Raw genomic sequence first — 27,310 nt, 5'->3', positions numbered from 1 at the left:
CAGAGCAGAGGCTCTCCACCCAGCAGTGGCAGTACAGCAGCTGACCCCCACCCATGTACTCTACAAAGCCAGGCTTGCTGCAAGCCCCCAACCCCATCCAGGAGAGGGACAAGAGTCCTCTAGCAGCTACCTTGCCTATTTCCAGGCAGGGGCCTCTGCTCACAGCCCAATGTTTGGAAAACATGAGAATGTTCTTTTCAGAGCAAGAGTACCGGGCCTGGTGCTTCGGCCTGGCATGAGCTCAGGGTTTGCCTGGGTCCCGCCCAGGGCGCTTACCCGAATCCTCCTGCGCTGGCAGCCGCAGTGCCCTCTCCGAACACTTTGCCTCCCGTCGAGCCCAGAGGGCTTGTAAAGGCTGGGGCTGAACCGAATGCTGGCACCCCTCCAAACCCAGGGGATCCCCCAAAAGTAGGAGGGCTGCCAAACACTGGAGCAGCACCGAAGCCACCTGAGCAAAACAGAGGCAAACAAACAGAAATAGGGGGAAAGAAAGGAGGAGACAGGAAGTGAGCAGTGAGAAACCAAATCAAAAGAGGAAGAAAAAAAAGGGAAAACAGAATGTTAGGAACTCAAATCAAAGACTATGTAATGGGTGACATTTTTTCTATCAACAAAACAGCAATTAAAACAGAAAGAACCCACCCAATCAAACTGCCTCCCTCCACTTGCAGCAGACGCCTGTGGTCCACTCGGGGAGTTTGAGAGATTCCCTCGTCCCTTCCAGAGGCAGGCTTGCTTGTCATGTGAAGTCTCATGAGAGCAGACCGTCACTGAGGGCCCACTTGATGCCTCTCTGGTCCCTTCCCAGCTCTGTGTTGTCAGGGAGTCCTCAATGAAAAGCTGTCCTCAAAAGCCCCAGCCCACCCCAGCTGTGAGAAGATGGAAGGTTCCATTACTTGTCACTTCACCCGCCTGGCTTCCAGCTTCAGGGAACCCAAACTACAAACGCAGAGTCTCAAAGCCCCCTCTCTGGGAGAACTGGGTCACGGCAGAGACAGTGATGTGCACACTGGCACCTGGCCAGGTGCTTTTTATTTATTCACAGCCTGAAGGCTACATGTCTCTCCTCAGTAACCCATCCCCACCTTGGTACAGAAAAAATTTTAAAAAATGATTTCGTTCTGCAACCTGGAACTCCTGAAACCTCTGCTTTGGAGGATGCTGAGGGGTGACGCTCACAGCCCCAGGCGGCTGGAGGTCTGTGCACACAGGTGACCGGAGAGGGTCAGGACATGCGCGAAGCAGTCTTGACGGGTAGTGAGGCCCATCAGGTGGAAGAGGATGTCCTTCCCCAAGCTGCTCCTGGTCCTAAGGGGGCCCAAAACTCCCGAGATGCTGCTTGGATCCTTCTCAGGTGTGCAAGAGCCGTTCAGAGGTGGGTGCTGAGCTGAAGGGAGGCAGTGGTGTCAGCACCGTACTCTCAGGGGGTCTCCCTCCACAGTGCACGTGGGACCCGCATGGATACTGGCCTGTGAGCCATATGCTACAGGGAGTCACAGTGGCCCAAGACCAACGGGACATGATCAGACTGAGGAGGCACAGACTTTATTCTCTTTCACAAGGTGAACCTGTTGGAAGAGGGATGTGTCTGGCCTTATTATGATCACACTACACACTTTTGCTACCTGAATCAAATCCTGGGTGTGAGAAGCTGTCAGGGGAATAGGTAACTGTAACTGTATGATACAACTATGTGCTCATCCACCACCAACAGGGGCTGCAGAGCTGAGAGGACACCTTTGCTAAGGCTCAAGTCTGGGTCACACTCCGCCTTCTAAAACCTTGAGTGAAATTCCAAGCCACGATAACAGAGACTGGTGGACTACAAACATAACAGGCTGGAAAAAAAAGTGCTAAAAACCCTTGCAGTTGAATTATTTAAGAGTGATCTGGGATCTAGTTACATTTGCTTCCTAGACACATGAGGGCTTTATCTAGTGCCTCGTACTCAATATTGTTTAGAGTTCTTGGTGAAGCTCAGTGAAAAATGAGAAGTCACAATGATACAGAAAGTAAGCCGGAGGAGGGGGAGGAGAGCACACACATGCACAGCGCTCCCAAACGACAAACGGGGTCACAGTCAACCAACGGGAAGAAAACAGCAGCCTGGGCTTGTGCTGCAGCGTGGCAACGATAGAGCGGAGTGCAGACAGGGCTGGAGCAGGCAGCGAGGCCACGCTCAGTCTGCCCACCTCCGCCCTCTCCTCAGGGACCTCCAGCGGGGTGTTTTCTGAAGCAACTTTGCTGAAGGGACGATGGATGCTCTTGGAATTTTTTCAAAGACCTCTCTAAACCATGGCCCTAAAATCCCTCTTGAAGCTAGAAGGGACAATCCTCATGCTTTTGGCTCTGTGCCACCTGGGCAGGAGGAGACTCTTATCTATTCATTCTGGGGCGGGAAGACACCCCAGCCCAGCATGCACTCCAACGCCGGGCAGCGCCATGCCCTTCTCTCCAAGTGAAGCAGCCCTGCCTTCTGTCCCACCCAGAGGCAGTAGCCCGAGAGCGGGGGAGATCTCTTGCCCCATGCTGATAATTCTGGGGGCTACTTCATTTGCCTCACGTACGTGAAAGGTAGCTCCCCGAAGAGTGCTCAAGCAGGTGCTTTTGTCAAATAAGAATGATATTCTGAAAGGTGGGTGGGTACACTTTCTCTAAGACTGGTAAAGAGTGAGCTGCTCAAATCAACTGGGATGTGATTCCAGGACAAGAGAACACACACACGAACAATGGAAGAGGTGAAGAAAACACCACGGTCCTAAAGAAAACAGGCTCAGTGGCAAACGAACTCACATTTCTCAAATGTTCACACTCGTCTTTTTCACTAGGGCTAAAGCTTCACGGTCTTCTCATTTTTTAGATTGTTCAGTGTGTGTGGCAACAAGAAACTGTGATGCCCACTTCCAGTGTCTGTCCATCCATCCATCCCCCTTCCTTCCTGCCTATGCTGGAGATGAACACAGAGCTGAGGCCCAGCCCTCTAGTCCATCCTAAAATCCCAGGAGATAGTAAGAGCTGGTGATCTAAGACCACGAGGTCAAGATATGCCTGGAAACTGTGGCCCGCCAGGCTGCTCAAGGTCAGAGCAGCCCTGCTCCTAGGTCAGGGCCGCCTGTGGTCCTCAGGCGATCCTTCCTCCAAGTGTCCCACACCACTGGGGGCGCAGACTCTGCCCTCTTCCCCAGGAGGAGCTGGCTGAGAGCTGCTTCCGAGCACACAGCCTCCCCCCAGCCCTGCCCTCAACAAGATCTTGGCACACGACTTCCCACCAGCAGGGGCAGCCGTCAGACCTTCTGCAGACCTCAGAGACAAACAGGGCAGACGGGCAGGAGACAGAAAAGAAGGGCACGGTTCTCTTTCTAAACACATACTGCTCTTCACATTTTTAATTACAAATGGTGTAATAGGCATAGTTTATAAATGCAGACTTTAAAAGGAAAAACTGAAAATTCCAACTGCGAGAATTAACTGATACTTCTGATACTTGGATACTTATGATATTTGGATAGTGTGTGCACACACATGCATATGTACGCACACACATGCATTTCAATTAGAAGTTTAAAAGTGATTTGGAAAAGAGGAAAAAATGATGTAGGCATAAGAAATTAAAATGAGCATCTGTGTTGGCCATCACAAGCAATGGGCACCCACACAAATCTGTGACTCAGGATGCTTTCTTGTTTGTGTTTAAGTTATCATTTTGTGATGTGTTCCCTTACTTTGGTTGTTTTGCAGTTGTTGAATATCTATGTTTCTCTCCCCTGATCTCTGCAGGGCTACATTACATGCATCCTATCCTTTTTAGACAGGCCTCAGAAGATCCAGGGAAGTGTGAGGAACGTAGTTAGATGCTCAGTAAATATAAAGACCAACTGAAGCACGGATTACCTCTCCCCATGCTTCCATCCCACTTCTTCAAGGAAAGTACCGGGGTACCTCCTCCCAGGCACCGACAGACGTGCGCGCACGGAGATGAGCGTAAGTGGCATATGTGGGGTACCTGTTTTATTTGGAGTGGAAAACCCAAAGCCTTGGGATGCCACGCTGCCTCCTCCAGAGCTGAAAGTGCCAGCAGGCTTCTGCTCTCCAAAGGATGAGCCGGCAAATCCTCCGAATGTCTTGGCTCCACTGTTTCCAAACAGGTTAGAGGTATCTGAAGGACCAACAAAACCTGTGAGGACATTTGCTCTTCTTCACTTCTCAGGAAGAGAAGGGAGAAGGCTCAGTCAGGGTGCAGCCCAGGATCAGGGGAGCTGAGCTGAAGGACGACGGCTCGCCCTGACTTCCATGCATCCTGATGACAGGTCTGCAGTCCCTGTGCCGCCCAGGGCTAGGACTTTCTAGCACAGCACCACAGGCACAAAACAAAGGGGCTGAAGAGGCCCCACTGGAGAAGCCCAGGGGTCCCAGAGATCTCAGGTCCACAGAGGGCCAGTACAACTTGGCTTCCCAGGCTGCTGGCTTCTGGAGAAGTGGGCCTGTTCTCCCTCGTCTCTTTGTATGAGGACAAACTTCAAATTTTGACCAACTCAGAAAATCAAAGTGAGAGCAAATCCATGTCAAGCACAACGGCTCCCTGCGTGCCTGCGCTGACTGAGCCGCGCAAGGGATGGCAGGAGGGAAAGCACGGGCCTCTGCTGCTCTCTGGTCTGCAGAGGGAGACGGGTGTTTTGCACAACACAGAAGAGCCAGTGAGGCTTCCAGTCTGATTTCCTCTTTCCAAGAGGTTCAGCGAGCCCTTGACCTCTCAGATACTTATCCAGTGGGTCATTTTCTCCTCTACTACACGCTGAATCCGCTCCAAGCAGACGGGAAAAGAAGCTGTGAGAACCTGGGACAGGGGAGAACTTTTGTTTGCTGAAAGGAACACAAACCAAGGGACAATATATAAACAGCCAAAGAAGCAACACTAAGATGATCCAGCACACCATCTATCAGGATTCTGTGACTTTTTGAGAGGAGAGAGGGTACAGGAACAACCCCTGCTTCCCCGCCATGTTTGGATGGGCACTTTACTAAAATTGGTTCACACCCATAACAAGGTAGGGAGAAGCTACGCTGAAATGGGGTGAAGCCCAGAGACCCACACTTAAACAGGAGGCAAGATGAACACTTGGATGATGGGCATGGGTGACGAGGGTTGAGCATGTCACCAAGAGAGCTGCACCCACCTGCACCAGACCAGCCCTCCCCAGCCGTGAGGTGGGAAGAGAGGAGGCGGGACATGCTCAGCTGCTGGAAGGGTGGCCCACCTCAACCCAGGGACAATCTGCCCTGACGGAAGACTGCACACTGCTCCTGAGTTACCATTTGGGAAGTGAGCGGCCTCACTTCGGGGACATGGTTCTCTCAGTTTTCTAGGCGCTGATAACATAGTGTTGGGCCAAGCAAGGCAATGTCCCCACTGCTGACATGAGGACCTGATGCTGAGCACAACAGGTGCTAGTCATTTATCCCTGGTGCAGTGGACAAAGCGGCCTCTGAGTAGGCTCACCCTCCCTTGGGGAGGGGGCCTGAGGTCATGCTGGACTCTCAAGGGTGGTCCATCTAACCCTGGAGAGGAAAGTGGGCTCCTCGGCTGCTGCCTTCACTTGGCATCAAGAACCCAGGGCTGCAGCTTTCGGTTGTACTAATGCTAGCAACAACAAATTCAAGGGCGAGACTAAGGGTGGGAGCTCCTCTTGGAGAAATCTGGGGCAACTATGAGAAATGAGAGATGAACTTTATTGGGATAATCTGGGAGACTTAAATTTCTTAGAAGTTGGGGACTACTTAGAAGTCTTTGTTTTTTTTTATTTTTATTTTATATTTTTCTCCAAGAATCTTTTGCTAAATGAAATCAGTCTGACAGAAAGACATCTGCAGGCCCATGTTTAACTGCAGAGCTATTCATAATGGTCAAGAGATGCAGACAACCCACGTGTCCATGGGCTGAGGAATGGGTAGAGAAAATGTGGGACATATACACAATGGAACACTAGTCAGCCATAAAATGAAGTCACATGTGACTACACGAAGGAACAGGAGACTGTCATGTTAAGCAAATTAAGCCAGGCACAGAAAGACAAGTGCAGCCCGACTTTGCTCATTTGTGGAGTCTAAAAAACCTGGTTTTGCAGAGGTTGAGAGAAGAATGGCAGTATCGGGAGGCTGGGAAGAGCAGGAGGGAGGGAGGAGTGGGAAGAGTAACAGGTACTACGCTACACAAGGGGAAGGAAGTGCTGGTGTTGCCTTGCACAGCAGGGTGACCACAGACGATGATAATGTACTGTTAAAAAAAAGGCAGAAGAAAGGATTCAGAACATTTCACCATTAAGAAATGACCAATGTTTGAGGAGACAGGTTTAACCTGGTGTGAACATTACAGAAGTACACATACGCTGGAACACTGCAGGGCACCCCATAAATATGTACAGTTTTAACACAACGAGATCTAAAAACACGATGTCTCTGAAGTATCTGTGGCATATCATAGTGGAATGGGCCTGAGGTCCGAGTCGGGCCTGGGTTAGAGTGCCTAACCTATCTGACCTGGATTCCTGACAGAACACAGGGACAGCATGAGCGTGGAGCCCTGAGTGTGGCATGCAGCGGCTTCTGAGCAGACGCCTCCCTTCTCTGCTCCTTCAACTCCTCTCTCCACACCTCAATTTCAATATGTACAAACAGAGCAAAACAAGCCCTTTCCATTCTGCAAAGTCCCCAAGAGTTACTCCACTGATACAGTGACTGCTGCCAGTGGCAGTCAGGAGGAGCTCGGCAAGATGAAACACCCTACCAGCCACTGCTGCCCTCCGTTCCCGGCACAAGGTGCTCCTTGGTTCTCTCCTAATGCTGTCAAAAAAACCATCTCTTTAACTGCGGTAAATAAGAGAGTGTCTTGGTTGGTAGAAGAGAATTTCACTGGAGAAAATTCTTCTGAAAAAACTAGTCAGTAAGAAAGTCTGTCTCTGCAGAGCCATCTGATGACTCCCACTGCTGGGGTGACAATTTCAGGCAAACCAGCACCTGCTCTTAGCATAATCCAATACTAGAGTCCAGCCCAATCTAAAACTGTGCTTGATAAAAAAAATTAAATTTGATATAGTGTCACAGAGACTGCATTCCAGGCCTTTCTGCAGGTCTAAAGTCACTAAACAAGAACCCAGTGCACACTGAGAAGGGGGTCTCGTTAGCACCTCTATAACTTATCATCCTGAACAGCTGGGGAGCCCGTAAGTCTGAAAGACGACAGTCAGATGACCTCCTCAGTCCCTGCACAAATATGCCTGACAGGCCCCTGAAGAGAAAGAAGGTGCTAAGGATGACTTTCCACAGTGTCCTCAGGACAAGACTGAGGAGACAACAGGTCCTTCTGGACAAGGCACGGGGGGGCTGAATTTTAAGAGTGTAGCGGCTAAACATCTATCTTCGGTAGAGTTTCTTGAGACAACCGAGAAGGGGGAAAAAACCTCTTTACCGAGTTCAAGCTTCTGGAGATGGTACAGGTCAACCCCAAATGGCAGTGTTCCTCAGCTTGTCCTGGCCGTGGCCACTTCTCAGGGTTAAAGAGGGCAGCTTCAGGACCAGGCAGCTCTAGCCCAACTATCACCAAGGGAACTGCTCTTGACCGGGTCTGTGCCCAGACGGCCACAGCAAGAGAGCAGGTACAAGGCTGCCTGACAGGCAGGAGGTGTCTGTTTCTTGCTGGGTAGGAGGTGGTCGCTTAGCTGTGGCCTCCGCAGCCCACACTCCCTCTGGGGACGGACTTCGTCCTTATTGGTGGACTGGGGATGGTGCACTGAGAGCACTGCTGTAGGAAGCGATCGGCCCTGCGGGAAGCTCTGGCACTCAGCAGGTGGTGAGGAAGGGTCGGTTCCCTGCTGCCTCAGTGCAGCAAAAGTTCCAAGGGCAGCAGGTTTCTAGGGAAGGAGGTCCCCTGGACCTGGCTGAGTCGCAGGCAGACGCACAGAGCAAGGGCCTTACTACACCCCTGCAGGAGGCAGGCTGCATGGGAACCAGCCCAACATAGGAAGAAGTGAGGTGCATGTGAAGATGGCCCAAGCAGAAGGAACGGCTGGGGACCGAGTGGAACTCAGGTGTGCTGGGCCAGCTAGGGGAGGGCCTGGACTCCAGTCAACAGCTGATTTAGACTTTATCGAGTTGGCAGGAAATTGCAAAAGGGTTCTGAGCAGGGACGGTGGCAAAATAAAAGCAGTTTAAAAATACCTGATCCAGGGCTGGGGTTGTGGCTTGGTGGCAGAGCACTTGTCTAGCATGTGTGAGGCACTGGGTTCGATTCTTAGCACCACATAAAAATAAATAAATAAAGGTATTGTGTCCATCTACAACTGAAAAAAAAAAAAAAAAAAACCTGATCTGGAATGGATTCCTTGGCAGAGGAGACTGGAAGCAGGGAGGGGAGTGTGGAGACCACTGTCATGACTCGGATGACTCTGCGGACGCGCCCCACAGTATGGGCAAGAAGGAAAAGCAGCACAAAAGCACTGTGGGTGGGAGAGGAGGAAGGAACCGGAGAGCAGGACTCATTCTGCCAGGAGCGAGGCAGCACCTAGAGCTATCAAATGTTGCAGAGTCACCCAAGGAGAAAGAGGCCGCCACTGGCAATTCTATAGAACGCTTTCAGTACTGTGCTCAGGACAATGCCTTCCCTTGACTTCCCCCAGCTCCTCCTCTTCCTTTGTTTCTTCCTCTTACCCTGCACTGGGTCCTAGTGCTAAAGAGTTTCCTGTCCCTTTTCCTACCAAATCACATACTTAATTTAAAAAAATAAAAAAATGAAAGGTCTTTCCTCTACCCCTTTAAATTCCCTTTAACTTCCCTTAAGAATAAATGTAAACTTGGTTTGCAATTAACAGTCAACATTTATGAGATGAAGACCAGTGGATATATTATCAAGAACAGGTAAGCGTTTACTCCAAACCAGAATCAAAGCATTAGAAACAACGATGTGCAGTAATGTTTTTTTTAAAAACAGGCTGGGACAGCAGTTGTCCTGGTTTGGAGTGTTTCCAACCTCAAGGTGTAAGTGCTCTAGCAGGGCTGATTTTGGGCTCCCCAATATGGTGCCACTGGATGTGGACTCAGAGGAAGATGTGTACATCTGGCTCTCATGAGTCAGGACAGGCCAGCTCCAGCTGACCTGAGAGAAGGCCACTCTGACAGTTAAGAGCCATGGCATGGAGATGAACTGGCAGGAGGAAAGGAATTTTCACAGGGACCTGACACACCTAAGTAGTTAACAATACTGGCTAGTAACACAGCCTCACAGATGACAACCAACCTCTGGAATAAATCCAATTTCCCCCCCTCCCCTTTTCTTTTCATTTTTTTGGACCAGGGATTGAACCCAGGGGCACTTAACCACTGAGTTACACCCCCAGTCCTTTTTATTTTGAGACAGAATCTCACCAAGTTGCTTAGGGCCTTGCTAAGTTGCTAAGGCTGGCTTTGAGTTTGCGATCCTCCTGCCTCGGCCTCCCAAGACGCTGGGATTATAGGCCTGCACCACCACACCCAGCATAAACCCACATTTCTAACTAGCTTGTTATTACTCTGTGCCAGATGCTGTGTTTGGTGTGGTACATAGGATCTATTTGAGATCTAGATCTGCCACTTTCTGGCTTTGACTCTAAAGAATTATGTTTCCAAAGTTTGTGCTGTACCTAGAGCCCTGGGGTCATGGCTAGGGAAACTACCTACATGTATCTCCGGGTTTCCTGATCGCTGATTCAATGTAAACCTAGTGTAGTTTTACTTGGGGTTCCTAAGAGTTCGCATGCAAAAAGCAGTTTTTGAAAACTGCTAGTCTTGATTTGTAACATCCCTTCACTCTAGAATTCTAAATCTCTCCTGGCAGACTGAAAGCTGAAAAACAAAAAAATTTGATTATATAACTTCAGGAGCTAAGAGGTCGATGTCTCTCAACAAGCGATCTTTCCTTATGTATTACTGAAGTAGACAATGACATCAAAGGAACTAGTTCTTGACCTACGAATCCAGAAGAGCAAATCAGGATAGGAAGTTTTCCTCTTAACTCCAGAGGCCTTAATATGAAGGAAAAATCAGCCACGACCGGAGAACATCGGCTCATGAGGTAGCAGATCTTGCAGAGCAGAGAGGAGTCGCTGCCAGGGTAACACCACGAGATGAAGATGGCGTCTAAACAATCTTTTCATTTCCAACCATGATTAGACAGATCAATAAAGAACACAAAAAATTAGCTGAAGAAGAAAATGCTACCAGATACAGCTTCAGATGAAAAGAGAGCCATAAGCCAAGAGGTGAGAAATGCTGGAGGCTCCAGACCTGTAGGGCTGAACCTCAAGGCAGGTCTGAAGAGGCTGCTGCCCACGGGCAAGCTCACATGCTCTCCGCGCACGTCCGCGCCACGCGGCTGCTCATTTCTGCCTGTCTGCCTGCGTTCCCTTCAAGTCATCCCAACACTGAGAACAGTGCAATCTGGGCCTTAGGAGAGAAGACCGGAGTAGCAGAGCGTGCTGATCCTCTCCCTGCAGCTCTGATGTCTTTTCAGGATTATATAGGACATCTTATTAAGAAGCACAGAACAAAACCCCACCACACTGCTTTGGGGTAGATACTTACACGATCTTCGAGCCCTCCCCTCCCTTTCAGAGCCATACCTGAAGCACACCACGAGGATGACAACAGCATCAGGGACCAAGGGGCCTGGGAGAACTCTTCTCAACTTACTTGGTGTGGTCGTGGATCCGAATCCCCCGCTGGCCGAGCCAAATGGATTTTTGTTGGCTGCGTCCTGGCTGGGTTTCCCTCCAAGGCCACTGAAGAAACCTCCCCCTCTTCCAGTGTTTCCAGACCCAAACACGCCACCACTGGAGCTGGAGGACTGCTAGAAATGAAACGGGCAGGAAGCAAGCTAGGATGAGAGGTCAAGGTGAGGTGGGAGGCCATGTTTGCAGGCGGGGGCAACTGGCACATGTGCAAACGCAAGTGCACTCTGCCAGTTCTGGAAGGGGGACCCACCAACAAGCACAGGAGAGACTGGAGAGTTTGGGCAAGGACATCTGATACATCCGCAGTTCTCGAGTTAATGTGATGCTGGTGGGAACTTTCACTGTTTTCCTGCCCTGCTGCCCGCAGTGTCTAACACAATTCCAGGAAGGGAAAACCCATCCCACACGAGATCCATCAAATAAAAAATGTGAAAGCATTTAGAAGCGATCACAGGCACCACTTCTGATTTCTGAAGTGTGGCTGAACTCATCAGCAACGGATGTTGTTGAGTGATTTAGAGTTGTCTCTCTCAATTTGCACAATTTCATTTCATAATGCCTTTCCCAGTGCTGCAGAAAGCTTAAATTAGCTCCATTGTTGAAATGATGACCATTGCTGAATTCTGTCCAAGTTCACAAATCTTATGCTCAGAGGAAGCTGCTAACTCAGGAACACATGCTGACTCACAGCTGTACCAAGCACCAGACACTGGATTTGTTTGGAAACTGGCTCTTGAAGTTTGATCAGTGCTAGATTGGAGGGACCACTCACATTAGTGAAGTTGAAGTCTCCTTGGTTGATCATATAGATGAAAAAGATGGGCTTTAGAAAGGGGTCTCTGTGCAGAGGAATTTTATTGGCATTCCCTTCAAAGGGAGTAGAGTGGTGCGCTCAGCCCTTTTCTGTAAAACGGGGGTAATAAACTGCACACCTCAAAATGATGAGCTAAGAAATGAACACGCTTCAGAACAGTGCCTGAAAGACAACAGCTGCTGCTCAGCATTTTTTTTTTTTTTTGTTACTGGGGGTTGAACCCAGGGACACTTGACCACATCCGCAGCCCTATTTTGTATTTTATTTAAAGACAGGGTCTCACTGATTTGCTTAGTGCCTTGCCATTGCTGAGGCTGGCTTTGAACTTTCTATCCTCCTGCGTCTGCCTCCCAAGCTGCTGGGATTGCAGGTGTGTGCTATCACGCCCAGCACTGCTCAGCATCCTAACATCAATGGACCAATGGTCAAGCACCTGCTATGTACCAGACACTGTTCTAAGTACTTTCCAAGTAGTCATTAAATCTCCGCAAGTTGAACCTCTAGTAGGTCACCTTCAAAACATGTCACACCAGTGCCCCTCTCCCCCCATCTTGGCCACCTATCCCTCCCCCTTTGCTGGGACTGTGCAACAATCCCCATCACTGAAATCCAGCAGCAGGTGGATAAGACTCAGCGAGCCATCAGACCAGTTCACTCCTGTTGTTGCTTCTAGAAGACCCTCTGTGATCTGGCCCCTGCCTACCTCTCTGTCAACGTCAGCCCTTCTCATCTTGGCCTCATGTGACACCATCATACCTATCTTTTATATCCTGAAGGCAACAAATTTTTGCCTTTGGGCAATGAACTTAATGTACTCGAGTCTCTTCCCTTTTTTCTTTAAACTTCTCTAAAAACAACATAACATTTCACTATAACCATGTAATGATGAGTTAGTTTCTTTTTTCTTCTTTTTGTGGTACTGGAGATGGAAATTTGTGTAAGCTGGGTAAGTGCTCCACTACTGAGCTACAGCACTAGTCCAAAGGGCTTTTTAAAACTAGGAATCCAGCTAGGTTTGGTGGCACATGCCTGTAAACCCAGTGACTTAGGACGCTGAGGCAGGAGAAATGCAAGTTTGAGGCCAGCCTCAGCAACTCAGGGAGACAATGTCCCAAAACAAAAAAATAAAAAAGAGCTGTGGATGTAGTTCAATGGTTAAGTGACCCTGGGTTCAATCCCTGGTACCAAAACCCAAAACCCAAAACCAAACATAACTAGGAATCCAGTCATAAAAGTGAAGTTCTGATAACCAGGAAACTGCCTTTGAGGAAGGAAGACATGAGCACCAATGCACACACCTTTTGAGAGCAGACTGCGGAGCTAGTTCCCACCTCAGGCTGAACACAGGAGCTGCCCGGTGCTGCACGCGCTGCCCTATAAAAGCTAACAACTTCAGGTTGCTCAGCCTAATCAAATGTGATGACAGACCTTGGCTATCCACAGAGCCTAGCAGAAGCAGATAAGGAATGAACCTGACTGAACATAACCTGACCATTACTGCATCCTCATACATGGGTTAGAGAGGATTCCCTTGCTTCAACTGAAATGAACAATTGTTTTTTTAAACTTAAAATTATAGAAAATCTCAAAATGTGCAGAAAGTTCACCATTCTCCTGTAGTATTCACTCTGCTGTTGAAACTTTTCTAATACTCGTCTTTTTTTACTTCAAACACTAGATTTAAATTTCAAATATACAAGACTGTTTTCTGAACATCCATCTTTGCTGAGATTCTGTGCTCATTCTTTCAACATTTTCCTGTAACTCCTGGAGAACAGTAAAGTCTCTGTATCTAGTTCAAATATCTGGATCACACATGGGTTGATTTTTGCTGATTTAAAAAATCTATGCACACCCCTTTGGTTACTTTCTGTATTTCATTTATACACACACTTTTTTATTTTCTTTTGATTTTTTCATACTAGATTTTGTATACAGAACAGTGGCAACCAAGGAACACTAATTTTTCCTTGACAGTTGAGAGCTCTCTGCTGTCTGAAGGGTACAGAGCTCACACTAGCTAACTCATGACTGTCTCTTCTTAGGGTTTGGGTTATTTGTCTTACAAATGCTTGTAGCCAGAAGGCAGCTGGGCTGCAGTTATCACCTTTGGGTTCAACAGATCCAGGCAACAAAATGCAAGAATTCTGCACGCTGTTTTCGGGCCTGTCTTCACTTCTTTTCTCTTAACAAAAGTGGGGGAGGATGTTTATGCCAGGTAAATTACTGCTGCATTTGCAAGTCTTTCAGATCCCAATCTGATTTATCTTCACAAACTTCATTGGGATAAAATTCACATACCACACAGGATACCAATTTACAGTGTATAAAACCAATGGCTTTTGGTATGTCATCACGAAAAGTTAAAAAATTATGGCAAAAAATACATATAAAATAAAACCTTTTTTTTTTCTTCCCTGGTGCTGGGATTAAACTCAGGGCTGCTTTACTGTTGAGTCACAACACAAGCCTTTTTTGATTTTTATTTTGAGATAATCTTCCTGCCTCAACCTCCAGAGTCACTGGGTTTAGAGATATATGCCACCATGCCCTGCCTCCCTTTGTAATTTTGAGACAGGGCCTTTCTAAATTTCCTGGTTTGGCCTGGAGCTTGCAATCCTCCTCCTTCAACCTCCGAAGTAGCTGGGGTTACTGGTACGTGCCACCATGCTAGGGAATTTTAACATTTTTGAGTATATAATTCAGCAGCATTGACATTCACAACGTGGTGTAACCATCGCCACTATTTCCAAAACTCTCTCATCTCATCACTCCAAACTGAAATTCTATCCCTATTAATCAACAACTCCCCATTCTCTCCTCCCCGCAAACTCCATGGTAAACTCTAATTTGCCATCTGTCTCTGCAAATGTATGTATTCTAGGTACTTCACATAAGCAAAACCATTCACCATGTGACCTTTTTGGCTGATTTCACTTAGCCTGTTTCAAGGTTCACCCATGGGTAGCATGCACCAGAACTTCATTTCCTTTTATGGCTAAGTAACATTTCTTTAAATTGGCTGACACTTGGATGTTTTCCACCTTTTGTCTATTGAGAATAATGCTGCAGTGAACACTGGCATCCAAGTGCCTGCTAGAACCCCTTTCAATCCCTTTGGGTGCACACCCAGGAGTAGAACTGCTGGGCTGTGTGGCAGAAGGACAACGCCTAGCCTTTGGAGGAAGCACCAAACCATACTCTATATTGGCTGAACACACAATCCTATCAGCTTCAGGAAGCCTCGAGTTCCTCCGCCTCCTCACTGACACTTGATTTTTGAACTCGCAGCCACCTGCAGAGAGAATGAAATGGTGCCTCATCCTCACACTGATTTCCATTCCCCCAGCGGTCAATGCGATCACTCGACCGCACTTACTGGTCATTTCAAGTTTGCTCGCACCCTCACTGCCAAGAGTTCGTCCAGCCACGGTGTCCTCTCAACTTTTGGCAAGGCCTCTCTTCCGCCTGCCCAAACCCAGACTGACTCTTGCCGGTGAAGCTGCTGTGCCACTGTGCTCACCCATGCCACTCCACGCTGGAAATCGGCTCAATGAGGCCTCCTGCCACTCTTCCTTAGTCCCACTAATGACAGTTTGTTGTCCACAGATGGTCACAGCAATACTTCTTGTCCTGTGTGCTCTTCCAAATCAAGAAGTGGCACCTATCTCCTGCCCCCACTACCTGAGTCTGGAAGGGGCTCTGTGGTGCCTTGTGATGTCCTGTGACTTTGGAGGATGGGTCATAAACAGTTATACAGCCTCCACTTGGCTCCCTCTCCATCTTGAAGCACAGCTGCCATGTTTTGGGATGCCCAGGCCACACAGTGACCAGAAGTGGGTGCTAAGCTAACAGCTTGGGTTAAGGTCAGAGTCAAAGGTCAACCAAACACCGACACAAGAGCAAGTCTTCAAGTGGTTCTAGTCCCTCCTCCTTCCAGCCATCATGGTTACGATGGGATAGAGACCAGCCACCCAACTCTGCCCATCTGAACTCAAGTCTGGAGAGTCAGCTCCTGTCATGAATGGCTGATGCAGGTATTAGGGTTTGAGGAAATCTGCTTCACAGCACTCAGTAATCCCAAAGCCCTTAGAGTAAGTGTGATTTCACACCATCTGGATTCTTCTTGGTGGCACAAGGTGAGTGTAGGTTTCCTACACCCTTTCACATCCTCGTCAGTCAAGTTTTCTGAGGAAACTCCCTGCCACCTGAAAATTAATTCATTTCACACTGTCCACCATGTTTCAGTCACAACCCTACACACTGGGGATATGGTAATGAATATCAAAGACCCCTGCCCTCACAGAATAAAATTCAATTTTTGACCCATTCAACTGCAAACATAATTTCTGTGGAGGAAGAATGGGGGAAGGGCGTGACGACCTGGAGCTTATCACAGTAATGGTTTTGCATCTCTTTGGCTCCACAATATGCATGCCAGCTACCCAAGTTAGTGTAATCACCATCTTCACAACTGCATGTACAGAATGATGTAAATTCACCCTCCCATTTGAATGCTGATTAACATTCAGGTCTGGGTTGCTTCCAGTTTGGAGTTATGGTAACAGTGTTGCTATGAACACTATTGTACCCAGGTACGTATGTGTATAAGTTTTTCTAAAGAACAAATCTAGGGGTGGTATTATTGGTTTTTACTAAATGGTACCAAACTATCCTCCAAGATGGTGGACCAATTTGTACTCCCATTAGGGTGTCTGTGACTCCCTCAGTACTAAACTTGTAAATTCTGCAGTCTTGTAAGTATGCATCTCTTTGTGGGTTTATTTATATCACTAATGAAGTTGAACATCTTTATGTTTATTGATCCTTTTGTCTATCCCTAATTTAAAGGAAAAGTTTTCTAATTTCCCTGTTTTTCTTACCATGGTAAAATGGACATTTTGGCTACATTTCAGTATACCATTCAGGGCAATGAAGCACAGTCTCAATGTGTGCTCTTTCATGAATCGTCTTCTGCCTGTTTTCTGTAGTCCTACACTGAGAATCTTGGGGCAGACTCTTTTAAAGGCACCTAACACAAGCGGGGGTGGGTGGGGTTACCCATGTTGCTTTAGGCAGGAGCAGCATATTTCACCTCACTGTTTTGTAGTATTCTGCTGTACAAAAACAGCACAATTTATTTGCCATTCTTCAACTTATAAGATTTGGGTTGTTTCTTGTTTTCAGCTATTATGAGTATATTATCATGGATGTTTTTGATACCTATTTGATTTCAGCTATTATGAGTACACTATCATGGATGTATTTGATTCCTATCTTTTGGTGGACAAAGGCACTCATTTCTTTTGGTTACATACCCAGAGCAGATCTGCTGGGTTAATGAAGATTGTGAATGTTAGTTGTGATATGGTCAGATGGTTTCTGAAGGTTATATAAATTTACATTCCTACTAGCAACATAAGAGTTTCCAATACTCTATTTCCTCAACAATACTTTTTTTTTTTTTTTTTTGATTTGCAGAATACATTCTAAATACAATTGCTCTGGTGGCTATGATTTCCCTATTTTATGACTCGTTTTGCCCTAATATAAGGAGGCCATTATTTTGGTAAGGCTAAATTTTCCGTCCGTTTGAAAAACAACCCTTAGGATTTCCTTCAGATGTGTTAGACATGAAGTCTCCCAGTATCTGTTTACTTGAAAAAATGTCTTGATTTCACACTTCATTTGAAAAGATAATTTTTTCATCTTTAGAAATTCCAGGTAGACAGCCTCTGCCTTCTGGTTTTCTTCATGCCTGCCAGGAAGTCAGCTGGCAGTCCCACTGTGGCACCCTGGAAGGTGAGCTGTCTAGGCTGTCTCTTCCTCTGATCTTGTTCTGCTCTTACACTGTGACAGGTCTCAGGACTGATCCTTTCTCGTGCTGTGTGGCCTCTGTTGGGCTTTTGGTGCAATTTTTTTTTTTTTTTTTTTTTTTTGTACCAGGGGTTGAACTCAGGGGTACTTAACCACAGAGTCACATCCCTCTTTTTTATTTAGAGATAGGGTCTCACTGAGTTGCTTAGGGCCTCGCTAAGTTACTGAGGTTGACTCTGAACTTGTGATCCTCCTGCCTCAGCTGCCCAAGCTGCTAGGATTACAGGTGTGTGCCACTGTGCCCAGCTTCTGCTGGGCTTCTGGATTGTGAATCACTCTATGTACTGGTTTGGGAAATTTCTTTTTCTTTTCTAATACTGCCATGCACAGTCACTCTCTCTTCTCCTTCTGTGAGTCTGAACAAATGTATGTTAAATTCTCTCTTAAGAGGATTTCTGTTCTTTTTTGTATTTTCCCTCTTTTTTGTTCTCTATGATACATTCCAGATAATTTACCTGAACTTCTAGTTCAAAGGTTAGCAAATTACAGCTCTCGGGTTAAATCCTGTGTACCATCTCTTTTTACTGGCACATAACCATGCTCACTCACTGCACATTATCTATGGCTGCTTTGTGCAACAAAGGCACAGCTAAGCAGCTGTGACAGAAACTTGATGCAGTCCTCAAAGCCTAAAATACTTAACACCTGGTCACTGTTCTAGTATGCGACTGGCTCTTTTCTGCTCTCTTACTGGTCTACATCCCTAATCCTTCTGTTTTCATTTACGGACAGGGTCTCACTAAATTTCCCAATTTGGCCTCGAACTTTGATCCTCCTGCCTCAGTCTCATGCGCAGCTGGGATTACAGGTGTGCACCACTATGCCTGGCTTGTCTGCTTTTCAATACATCCACTGTGTCTTAAATTTTAATTATTACATTTTTCTAGAAATTTTACCTGGTCCTTTTTCAAAGTGCTATGACACTGGTAGTTTCAAGTTATCTGTTATTATTATTTTTTAAACATGTAAACGTAGTTGTTTTATAGTCTAGGTAGTCCCTGCAAATGTATTTCCGACCTTTTTTTGATACCGGTGAGTGAGCCATGGGGTGCTTTGCCACTGAGTCACATCCCTAGACCTTTTTAATATTTCATCTAGAGCCAGGGTCTCTACGTTGCTGAGGCTGGCTCTGAGCTCGTGATCCTCCTGTCGGTCTCAGCCTCCTGAGCCTCTGGGATTAGGTGTGTGCTGCCACACTTGGCATTTCTGACATTTACTCTGGCTCTGGTTCACAGTTCCCCATTTATTTTGCATGGCCAGTTCAGCTGTGGGAATCAATATCCTAAAAATCATTTGTAAGAATAATGTGAGGGCTTGAATAAAGTCCCCCTGTTTCAAAGTGGGTCTAAGCTGCTTCTGCTGGGCATGTGGAGGCCACATCAGGCAGAGTCCCACTCAGGCACAGCCACGTGAATCTGCAGTCTGCTCACTGTGTGAAGGGTTTCTTCTGAACTCCCCACATTGTGCATCTTAATGATTCTGTCCTGTCCCTTTGCCCCTGGGACTGTTACATACAGAAACTGGAATTTTCTCACATCAGGAAATGCCCTCAGGACAGAACTGGCTTCTATATTCCAGTTTCCTTCTCAAGTTTCATTTTCCTTTTAATTTGGGTTTCCTAAGCTCATCAATACTTTAAAATTGTGGTTTGTATGCTTCATGACATTTTTTCTTTTTGCTGTTTTCAGAAGGGAACTTGATTTGAGAGACCCAGGCCTCCACCATTACCAGAAACTGGAAATCAATAGTTTCATTTCTCTTTTAAGAAAGATCACTGAGTAGGGTGCAGCCCATCTTCAAAGAAAAAAGGAAGAAATAATTTCTCGATAAAGAAAACCTCCAACTGAAGATGTGCGAGACACACGTCGTGCCCGCCACTTCATCTACTGGAGTCCGACCAAGTCCTCCTTCGAAAAGTCACAGTCATCTCTGATAATCAGAGGCCCTTTCTTCTGAAGTACTCCTCTCCTGAGGTTCCTGTGTTCTAAAAGTGGCTGGCACCTAACAGTCGAGTTCCACCTCTCTGGGCCCTCGGTGCCCTCGTCTTCTGCCCACACAGGTGCTGAGATGATCACGCTGACATAACTGGGCACTTTAAACGATGCCTCGCTCAGCCCTGGGCTTCAGACAGCTTAGTGCAGGGACCACATGTGGCTGTTGCTGCATATTCTTCTTCTTCTTTCTCTTTTTCTCTTTTTTTAAAAAAACATTTTAAAATGTAAAAGCCAGGCTGGAGTGGAAGCTCAGTGGTAGAGCACTTGCCTAGCATGTGTGGGACAAAGGGTTCAATTCTCAGCCCTGTATCCAAATAAATAAATAAAATAAAGGTCCACCAACAACTAAAAATTAATTATAATTACAAAAAGTTTTTAAAAAATGTAAAGCCATTCTTAGCTCAAGAACGTACAGAATCAAGGTAGGGGTGATTTAGCCTGTGGACTGTAGGTTGCCAACCCCAGCCTAATGGAACAGGCAGACTGATGGAGGCCAGTAAAGCACTTTCCCAGACATCTGCCAAAGGAGGATCCAAATTCTGTTGACTCTCTAATGTGCAGTGCAGACTTCCACATCCTCAAGGCAGCTGGAGGGGAGCTTAAGAACCACATGGACTGTTTGCTAGGCCTGGACACACAACATGAACTGCATGTGATGATTAGATTACACAGGGGAAACCTGACACATGCTGACACAAATGGAGACAAATGTACTTATTTACCTGGCCAAAGACTGTCCCACCAGTACTGGCTGCTGGACCAAATACAGAACCAGTGTTACTAGACCCGAAACCTGTAAAACAGAGGAAGAGAAAAGTACAATTTGGATGAGTCTTCTATGACATCCAAGTGCCTCATTTTTAAATGGCATTCGGGTATGCTAAGTTACCCCACAATAAATCCACTTATGAATAAAACTGTTTCTCCATCTACGAAATGGAGAAGAATCTGAACACATACAGCCGTTCCTGGGTATTCATGCCCCCCGACACTCCAAGGTACCCAAATCTGTGCAAGTTCACGTCCTTTACACAAAATAGATTTACATAACCTACACAGTACTCCCACACACTTTGAATCCTCTCTAGATTGTACCTAGAACAAAGTAAATGGCATGTAACTAATTATTATATTTTATTGTTTAGGAATAATGACAAGAACAAAGTTTGTGCATGTTCAGTCACAGATTTCTTTTGATTATTTTTGATCTGTGATTGGTTTTAACTGCAAATGCAGAACCTGCCCTTACAGAGGGGTGATTGAAAAGACCTGTTTCATTGCTAAAATCTTGTAATAATACAAATTCCAAAGTTCCAGGAGCTGAATCTCTCCTATCACATGGGCAGGGGCTAATAAGGTGGTATACTCTCAGAACAGTTTCTCCCCAGGCTTTTGGCCACCAAGAATTCTTTCCAATGATTGATTTAACATTATGAATTCTTCTACTCCTCGGATTTTTCTGCATCTCAAACACCAGATTCTTTGAGGGTAGCTTATCTTCCCTCCAAGTGGCCTAACACTGTGGAGATGCTGGGCTGAATGTAGCCAGGACGAGTCAGGAGGAACTCCACATTATAACATAAGACCTTGAGCGAGGAGGAAGACGCAGGAGCGCCACCCTCATTTCTGCAGCTTATTAGACACGTAAACTTCAGCAAGCCTCAATTCCTCCATCAGGGCTGCAGGAGATGCCCAGGCAGCTTGCCACACAGGTACTAAATGAAGATCCTTCAGAGAATCTGAGTTTGCTGAACTGGTTTGACAAAGCCTTTGGCTGGAGGCTTTCTCAAGCCCTGACTGCAGAACAAACGATGCGCTGGAGACAGACATCTTGCTCTCTTACGCCACACAGGCCTTCTCCCTGGTCACCCTCGGACCCAAGTCATCACATGTCCGCCATCCAGAACAGGCACCTGGCTTCTTCACAGGCCACTAGTGGACCTCCAAAGTATCTTTCACCACTGCGAACTTTTAGCTGCACTTAGTAGGAGTTAAACATTTGTTGCAAGAAGGAGAACATTTCCTTCTAGTAAATTAAGAGTCATTTTCAAATAAATTATCACTGAAGAAATGAATCAGCAGTTGCTTGTAGTCTTGCCCACCAAATCCTTGTTCTCCCCACAGCCTAACTGCTAAAAAATTGCCTTTCATAAGAAAACCGTCAGAAAGTCAAACTTGGAACAGATTTCCAAATTGGTCTGTCTACTGATAACTTTTTGTGTTTTTAAAAGTCACAACATTGAAAACAGAAAAAAAGCTAACGTTCAAATGTTAGATTGACCCTTTCAGCAAGCGACAAAGCATCAGAGCAGTGGAGTGAGGGGAGGAGACCTGCTTTTCCTTCCTGCTCCACCATCAGCGCTGTCTGATTTGAGATCGGTCTCCTTGAGGCCTCACAGCTTTGGACACGATGACTTCCAAATTCAAAATTTCATATTTATGAGTCATTCAGTTATTTGCCACGACCTTAAACAGAGCTGCTTGGTTTCCCCCATGAGGCTGACATTCTGGTGGCTGGTAGAGCAGAGAGCTTGCTGAGGGCAAACTGAAGCCACGCAGCAGACCTGGCCCACCAGGCCAGGAAGCTCCCACAATGGCATGTGCTCTAAGGTCCTTTCTAAATCTTACACATTATTTTTTGTTTCTCTTCTCTTTCTTTTAATTACCAAAGTAATACAAGTTTGTTGCAAATGGTTCAAATAGCACAGAGAGGAACAAAATAAAAATCCATAAATTCTTACCTGAAGCTTGACAAAAGCTAAACCCCGAGGGTGCTGCCGTGGAAGTAGTGGCTGAAGTGCTACCAAATACAGAACTTCCCTGCCCAAAACCAGGGCTCTGACCAAAAGCAGGAGGGTTGCTCTGGCCAAAGAGCCCCCCTCCTGTGTTGGCAGAAGACTGTCCAAATGAGAAGGAGCTGGAGCTACTGGTACTCGAGGACGCACCAAAGACATTCCCACTGGTGGACGCAGGGGTGGAGGAGACAGACTGGCCAAAAGCAGGCACGGAACTGAACCCAGGCTGACTAAAGGAGAAGCCACTTGCAGGGCTGCTCGTCACCTGCCCAAAGGCTGGGGCCTGCCCAAAGGTCGTCTGTCCAAAGACCCCTGGGGATGAGGCACCAAAAGCAGGACTGCCGAACCCTGAGTTGCTGGCCTGTGGCGTGGTAGCTGCCGTGCTGGCTATGCTGCCTGTCTGCTGTCCAAATAGGCTTGGCACAGTGCTGGCCGCCACCTGCCCAAACATGGGGGTAGTGGAGGGGGCAGTGGCAGTGTTGCTGGTGAGCTGGCTGAATGCTGAGCTAGAACTGGCAGCAGGTGGCTGAGTAAATACCGATGAGCCAGAAGTGACAGTCCCAAACACTGCTGTCTCTGTAGTGGGGCCCGTAGCACTACTGGAAACAGGACTAGAGGTTGTCGGGGAGGCTGACGTTTCGACGGACAAGGGTACTGTGCTTGGGAGCGTAGCTGCTGCAAGAGCAGCCTGCCCAGGCACTGCAAAGGAGGAAGGAGATGCTGCCTCTGCTTTGACATCAGGGCCCCCAGTGGCCACTGGAGTGGCCTCTGCAGAAGGTGTCATGAGGCTGGTACTAGATGCTGCCGTGTTGGGGCTGCTGACTGCAGGCTGCACAGGAACCGGTTCCTTTTTAACTGAGTCGGGAGTGCGTGGAGGAGCCTGGGGAGGCTGGGCTGCCTGCTGCTGCCCGAGGAGCGAAGCTGTGGGGGCTGAGATCTCACTGTGGCCTGACTGCTCGGGTGCAGCTGATGATGTGACCTCGTCTGTGCTCTTTCCAGAGGACATGGGCAGGGAGGGAGCAGAGGCTGAACTTAGGAGGCTACCAAATGACAACGTGGGGAAGGAGGCTGGAGGGGGAGTGGCAGTCGTAGCTGATGGGAGAGCAGAGGAAGGCACCGTATTACTGCTCTGTTGGCTTCCAAATGAAAAGCTAGCCTTGCTGCCACTTAAAGAAGTCCCACCAAAACTGATCACCCCAGAGGGCCCCGCACTGTTTAGTGGAAGACTGCCAAAGATGCCAGTTGAAGAGCCACTGGTGCCTGTGCTGGCTGCTGCTGGGGGAGCTGCTGTGGTGGTGGTCACAGAGGAGGGCACCAGGGGCTCTGCAGGCTTCACCAGCACCGCAGGGCTTGTAAAGCTAAAGCCTGAGGACGCACTTGACGTCTTGGCTGGCTGGCTGCTGGGGAGGCCTGTGGAGGAGGCCTTACTGGCTGACTTTGCAGAATCCTCTGCTTGGCCCACCCGCAGTCCAGAAAAGCTTCCTAGAGTCTCTCCTGCCAGGGAACTCGGAAACAGAAGCTCTCCCAACTTGGATGGTGGCGTTTCCAGCTTGCTAGCAGTAGTGGAGAGCGGAATTCCAGCAGGTGCCGTGGGCCTGCTGCCAGAGGGAGCAGAGTCTCCTGGAGAGGCAGTGGCAGCTCCAGAGGTACTGGGTCCTGGTGTGACTGTGGAGGGAGGGGAGCTGTCCGGGACGGTCTCATAAAAGGGTTTGCCTCCCCCACCAAAGGAGAAGGCGTCCAGCTGGTTCGACTCTCTAGTGGAGGGTGTCGACCCTAGCAAGAGAGAGAAATTGGGAAATGGATTGGATTCAACGAAGTATGACCTATCACATTCCCACTGACTGTACTCCTAAGCCAAAGTCTCTCCCCTCTGGGGATCAGGAATCGCTGGCTCTAACAGCAGCTTCCTTTGGGGAGGACAGGATTAGTGCTTCTCCATAGAAATTTTAGCTTTTTTTGAGTCATCACACTGAGGTGGAAAGGAGTGGACCATTTATGACCATTAAATCACAGAAAATACATGACACCTAGAACACATGAAAGGCACCTCTTCTAATTTTCTGACTCCACACTTAAGCAGCTTCCCTCCCCGATACCCTCAGCACCGTGCTAGCCCACTGAGCCTTCTGAGAGACTAGGATCTGGTTCACAGTGCAAGTGTTCCCTTTATATTTACCGGCACCAAGTGTCAATCCACAGTCGTTTTTAGGTACAACTAAGGGTGACTTATTAGGGCTCTACTCAGTAAGCTATTTTATCACTGGTGGTGTTGAGCCATTTATGGTTTTGGATTGCTATTTTCATGTTAATTAAAACATTTACCTAGAATTATTATTTTATTGTATTCCTATTTTAATTTTCCTTATGATTTTTGACAAATGATTTTGTTCCTTTTTTGGTGGTACTGAGGACTGAATCCAGGGCCTGCTGCATGCTAGGCAAGCACTTGGCCACTGAACTACACCTCTGGTCTTTTCATTATTTTATTAGAGACAGGGTCTTGCTAAGCTGCCTAGCCTGGCCTTGGACTTGCTCTCTTCCTGCCTTGGCTACTCTGGAAATTAAGGAAAGAGGATCTCTTGAGGCCAGGAGTTCAGGGTTGGCCTGGGCAACACAGCTAGACTCTGCTTCATAATTGAAAAACAAAACCCAAAGATTTCTGAGTGAAAAATAAAAGATTAGGCACTGTGTTATGTATAATAGGGATAACCTGGAAATAACCAAAATGTCCAATAGGTGGGTGGTTAAAGACCGGCAGAATAATTCTATCAACAGAAAGAATTATGAGGCCATTACAGATGACGTTTACAAGATTTTTGACATTGAAAAATTCACAAAAGACATTTTGTCAAACTAAGTGGGAGACAAAACTCCTAGAAGGAACTATAAGAGAACTGCTGTGGTTACTACTGAGGGGTACAAGTGAGATTCTAAACTCCTTCATAGGTTTTCATATTTCCCTGTTTTCCTCAATATGAACCCCCACCCCACCTTTTTTAGTCCTGAGGATGTAACCCAAGGCTTTACACTTGCTGAGACAAGGCTCTACCACTAAGAGACACACACCTGCCCCCAGTTATTTTGAGACATGTTATCACCAAGTTGCTGAAGCTGGCCTCAAACTTGCAATCCTCTTGCCTCAGTCTCCCAAGTAGTGAGGATTAAAGGTGTGTGTCACGGTGCCTGGCGTCGAACATGTCATTGCTACAATTAGTTTTCTTTTAAAATAAAAGACAAATTAAACTAAGAACCAGAAGGCACTTAACAAATAGGTTTGGGTTTTTACAGGTCTGAATTCTTGTAAGCATTAAAAACAGATTAGTTAACTGGGTGTGGTGGAGTGTACCTGTAACTCCAACATTCCTGGGGAGGCTGAGGAAGGAGGACCATAAGTTCAAGGCCAGCCTGGGCAAGTTGGCAAAATGCTGTCTCAAAATATAAAAGGGCTGGGAGGAAAGTGGTAGAGTGCTTGCCTATCACAGGTAAGGCCCTGGGCTCAATCACCAGTACCAGAAATCAAAGATGTAAGTTGATGAATTTATAACAATATGGATGGACCAGTGTTTTTGCTGACAGGCTGTCAAGAAAAAAAAACCAAGGTTTGGTCTTTTACTTCCACAGTGCACCCTACAGAATCATCATAAATCAAGAAAATTTTAAGTTACAGAAGAAAAAGTTTCTCAAATTGAACTTATTTTTTCCAGTGCTGGGGATAGAACCCAGGACCTGTTGGTGCCAGGCAAGTGCTCTACCACTGAGCTACAGCATCAGCCCCTTGAACACGTTTCTAACGCACATTACCAACACTTAATTTACTGCAGAAATGGTAAGCGAGACTGAGGAACACTTACAATGTCTATATATCTGTATGAAAACAAATTGCACTTGTTTAGGGGAAACACAAAAGCAGTGCCATGCGACACAAAGACTGTACCTTGTGCAGCAGTGAAGTTAGAAGACGGTGCTGGTGTGATTATCCCAAAATTAAAGCCAGCCCTAGTGAGTGGAAAAAGAAGTTAAAAAGGAATAAACCTGAGGCATTATATTGTCCTTCAAATGTTTCAATTCATTCATACACTCTCTTCTTGAGGAACTGATGTGCTAGATAAACAGCATGAGGGAGAAAGCATGTTTGTAGAAGCAGCAAAGTCCTTTCACACCTCCCAGCAGGAGAGGGAGAGGTAATGTACAGGGGAGCCAAGACAGTGGCAGTGGCTGAGAGGCTTTGGAGGGGTGGCAGGCCATGGAGAGAGGGCTGGGCTTCCCATGGCAAGGGTCTGCATGGAGACTTATTCCAAGAAGAGCAGAAAAGCAGCAGTGGAAAAACACCAGGGACGTGTGCTGGGCACAGAGATGGGAGCAAAGGCCTGCCTCGTGGAGGAGTGCAAGAGCAGAAGCCCTGGACCAGGGAGAACCCCTAAGAGCCCATGCTGAACTTGAAACGTGCATCAGGGGAGCCCCATGCTACAAGAACAGATGCTGGACCAGAAGCAGCAAGAGCCACTGTCCCTGCCACTTTGATATAACTCTTGGCTCCAGGCTGGGAAAATTTGGTTCAGAACATTCCAACGCCTTTCACCATCGCCTCTCTCCTTCCGTACTTGTTCTTTATACTGTAAGTGAAGATGTCACAGCTAAAGAAGGAAGATCAGCACAAGCATAAACCAGAAATTATGCAGTGTATTTAAAGCTAAAACAAAATTTTATAACTTTAGAGCTTTAAAGTATAAACGACCAAACATATCAAATACAGTAAAAAAACACAAGAATTTATAGTTTCTTAGTCATTGTTGCCTCTTTCAAATGCACAAAGACCATCTAAAGATGTGCTAAATATTTATCATATTAAAAAAAAGGACGGAAATGACTCAGGAGGCTAAGGCAGAAGAATCGCAAGTTTGAGGTCAACCTCAGCAATTGAGGCCTAACTTGCCTTAGAAAAGTCCTGATAAACAATTTAGTGAGATTCTTGTCTCAAAATAAAAAAATGAAAAGGGCTGAGGATGTAGCTCAGTGGTTAAATACTCCTGAGTTCAATTCCCCAGTACCAGAACAAACAAACAAACAAACAAA

At 46.9% G+C, this 27,310-nt stretch overlaps 1 protein-coding gene across 3 annotated transcripts in view; it reads right to left on the bottom strand.

Annotated features, from left to right (window-relative positions):
• Positions 1 to 27,310, bottom strand: part of NUP214 (nucleoporin 214) — an 85,494-nt gene that overhangs the window by 3,646 nt on the left and 54,538 nt on the right. For 2 of the 3 annotated variants that reach the window (XM_079111685.1, XM_079111683.1), the window contains 6 exons: positions 26,172 to 26,233; positions 22,184 to 24,010; positions 20,165 to 20,235; positions 10,717 to 10,873; positions 4,004 to 4,156; positions 277 to 448 (listed from right to left, as the gene is read on the bottom strand). In XM_079111685.1, the coding sequence (XP_078967811.1) occupies positions 277 to 448; positions 4,004 to 4,156; positions 10,717 to 10,873; positions 20,165 to 20,235; positions 22,184 to 24,010; positions 26,172 to 26,233 (2,442 nt within the window). The remainder of the gene's footprint in view (positions 1 to 276; positions 449 to 4,003; positions 4,157 to 10,716; positions 10,874 to 20,164; positions 20,236 to 22,183; positions 24,011 to 26,171; positions 26,234 to 27,310) is intronic. The other variant, XM_079111684.1, reaches the window with a different exon arrangement.

Source organism: Sciurus vulgaris (assembly GCF_902686455.1).
Source record: "Sciurus vulgaris genome assembly, chromosome: 15".
Lineage (NCBI taxonomy): Eukaryota > Metazoa > Chordata > Mammalia > Rodentia > Sciuridae > Sciurus > Sciurus vulgaris.
Note: the sequence above shows the minus strand (reverse complement) of the source record. Positions and strands in the feature narration are given on the sequence as shown.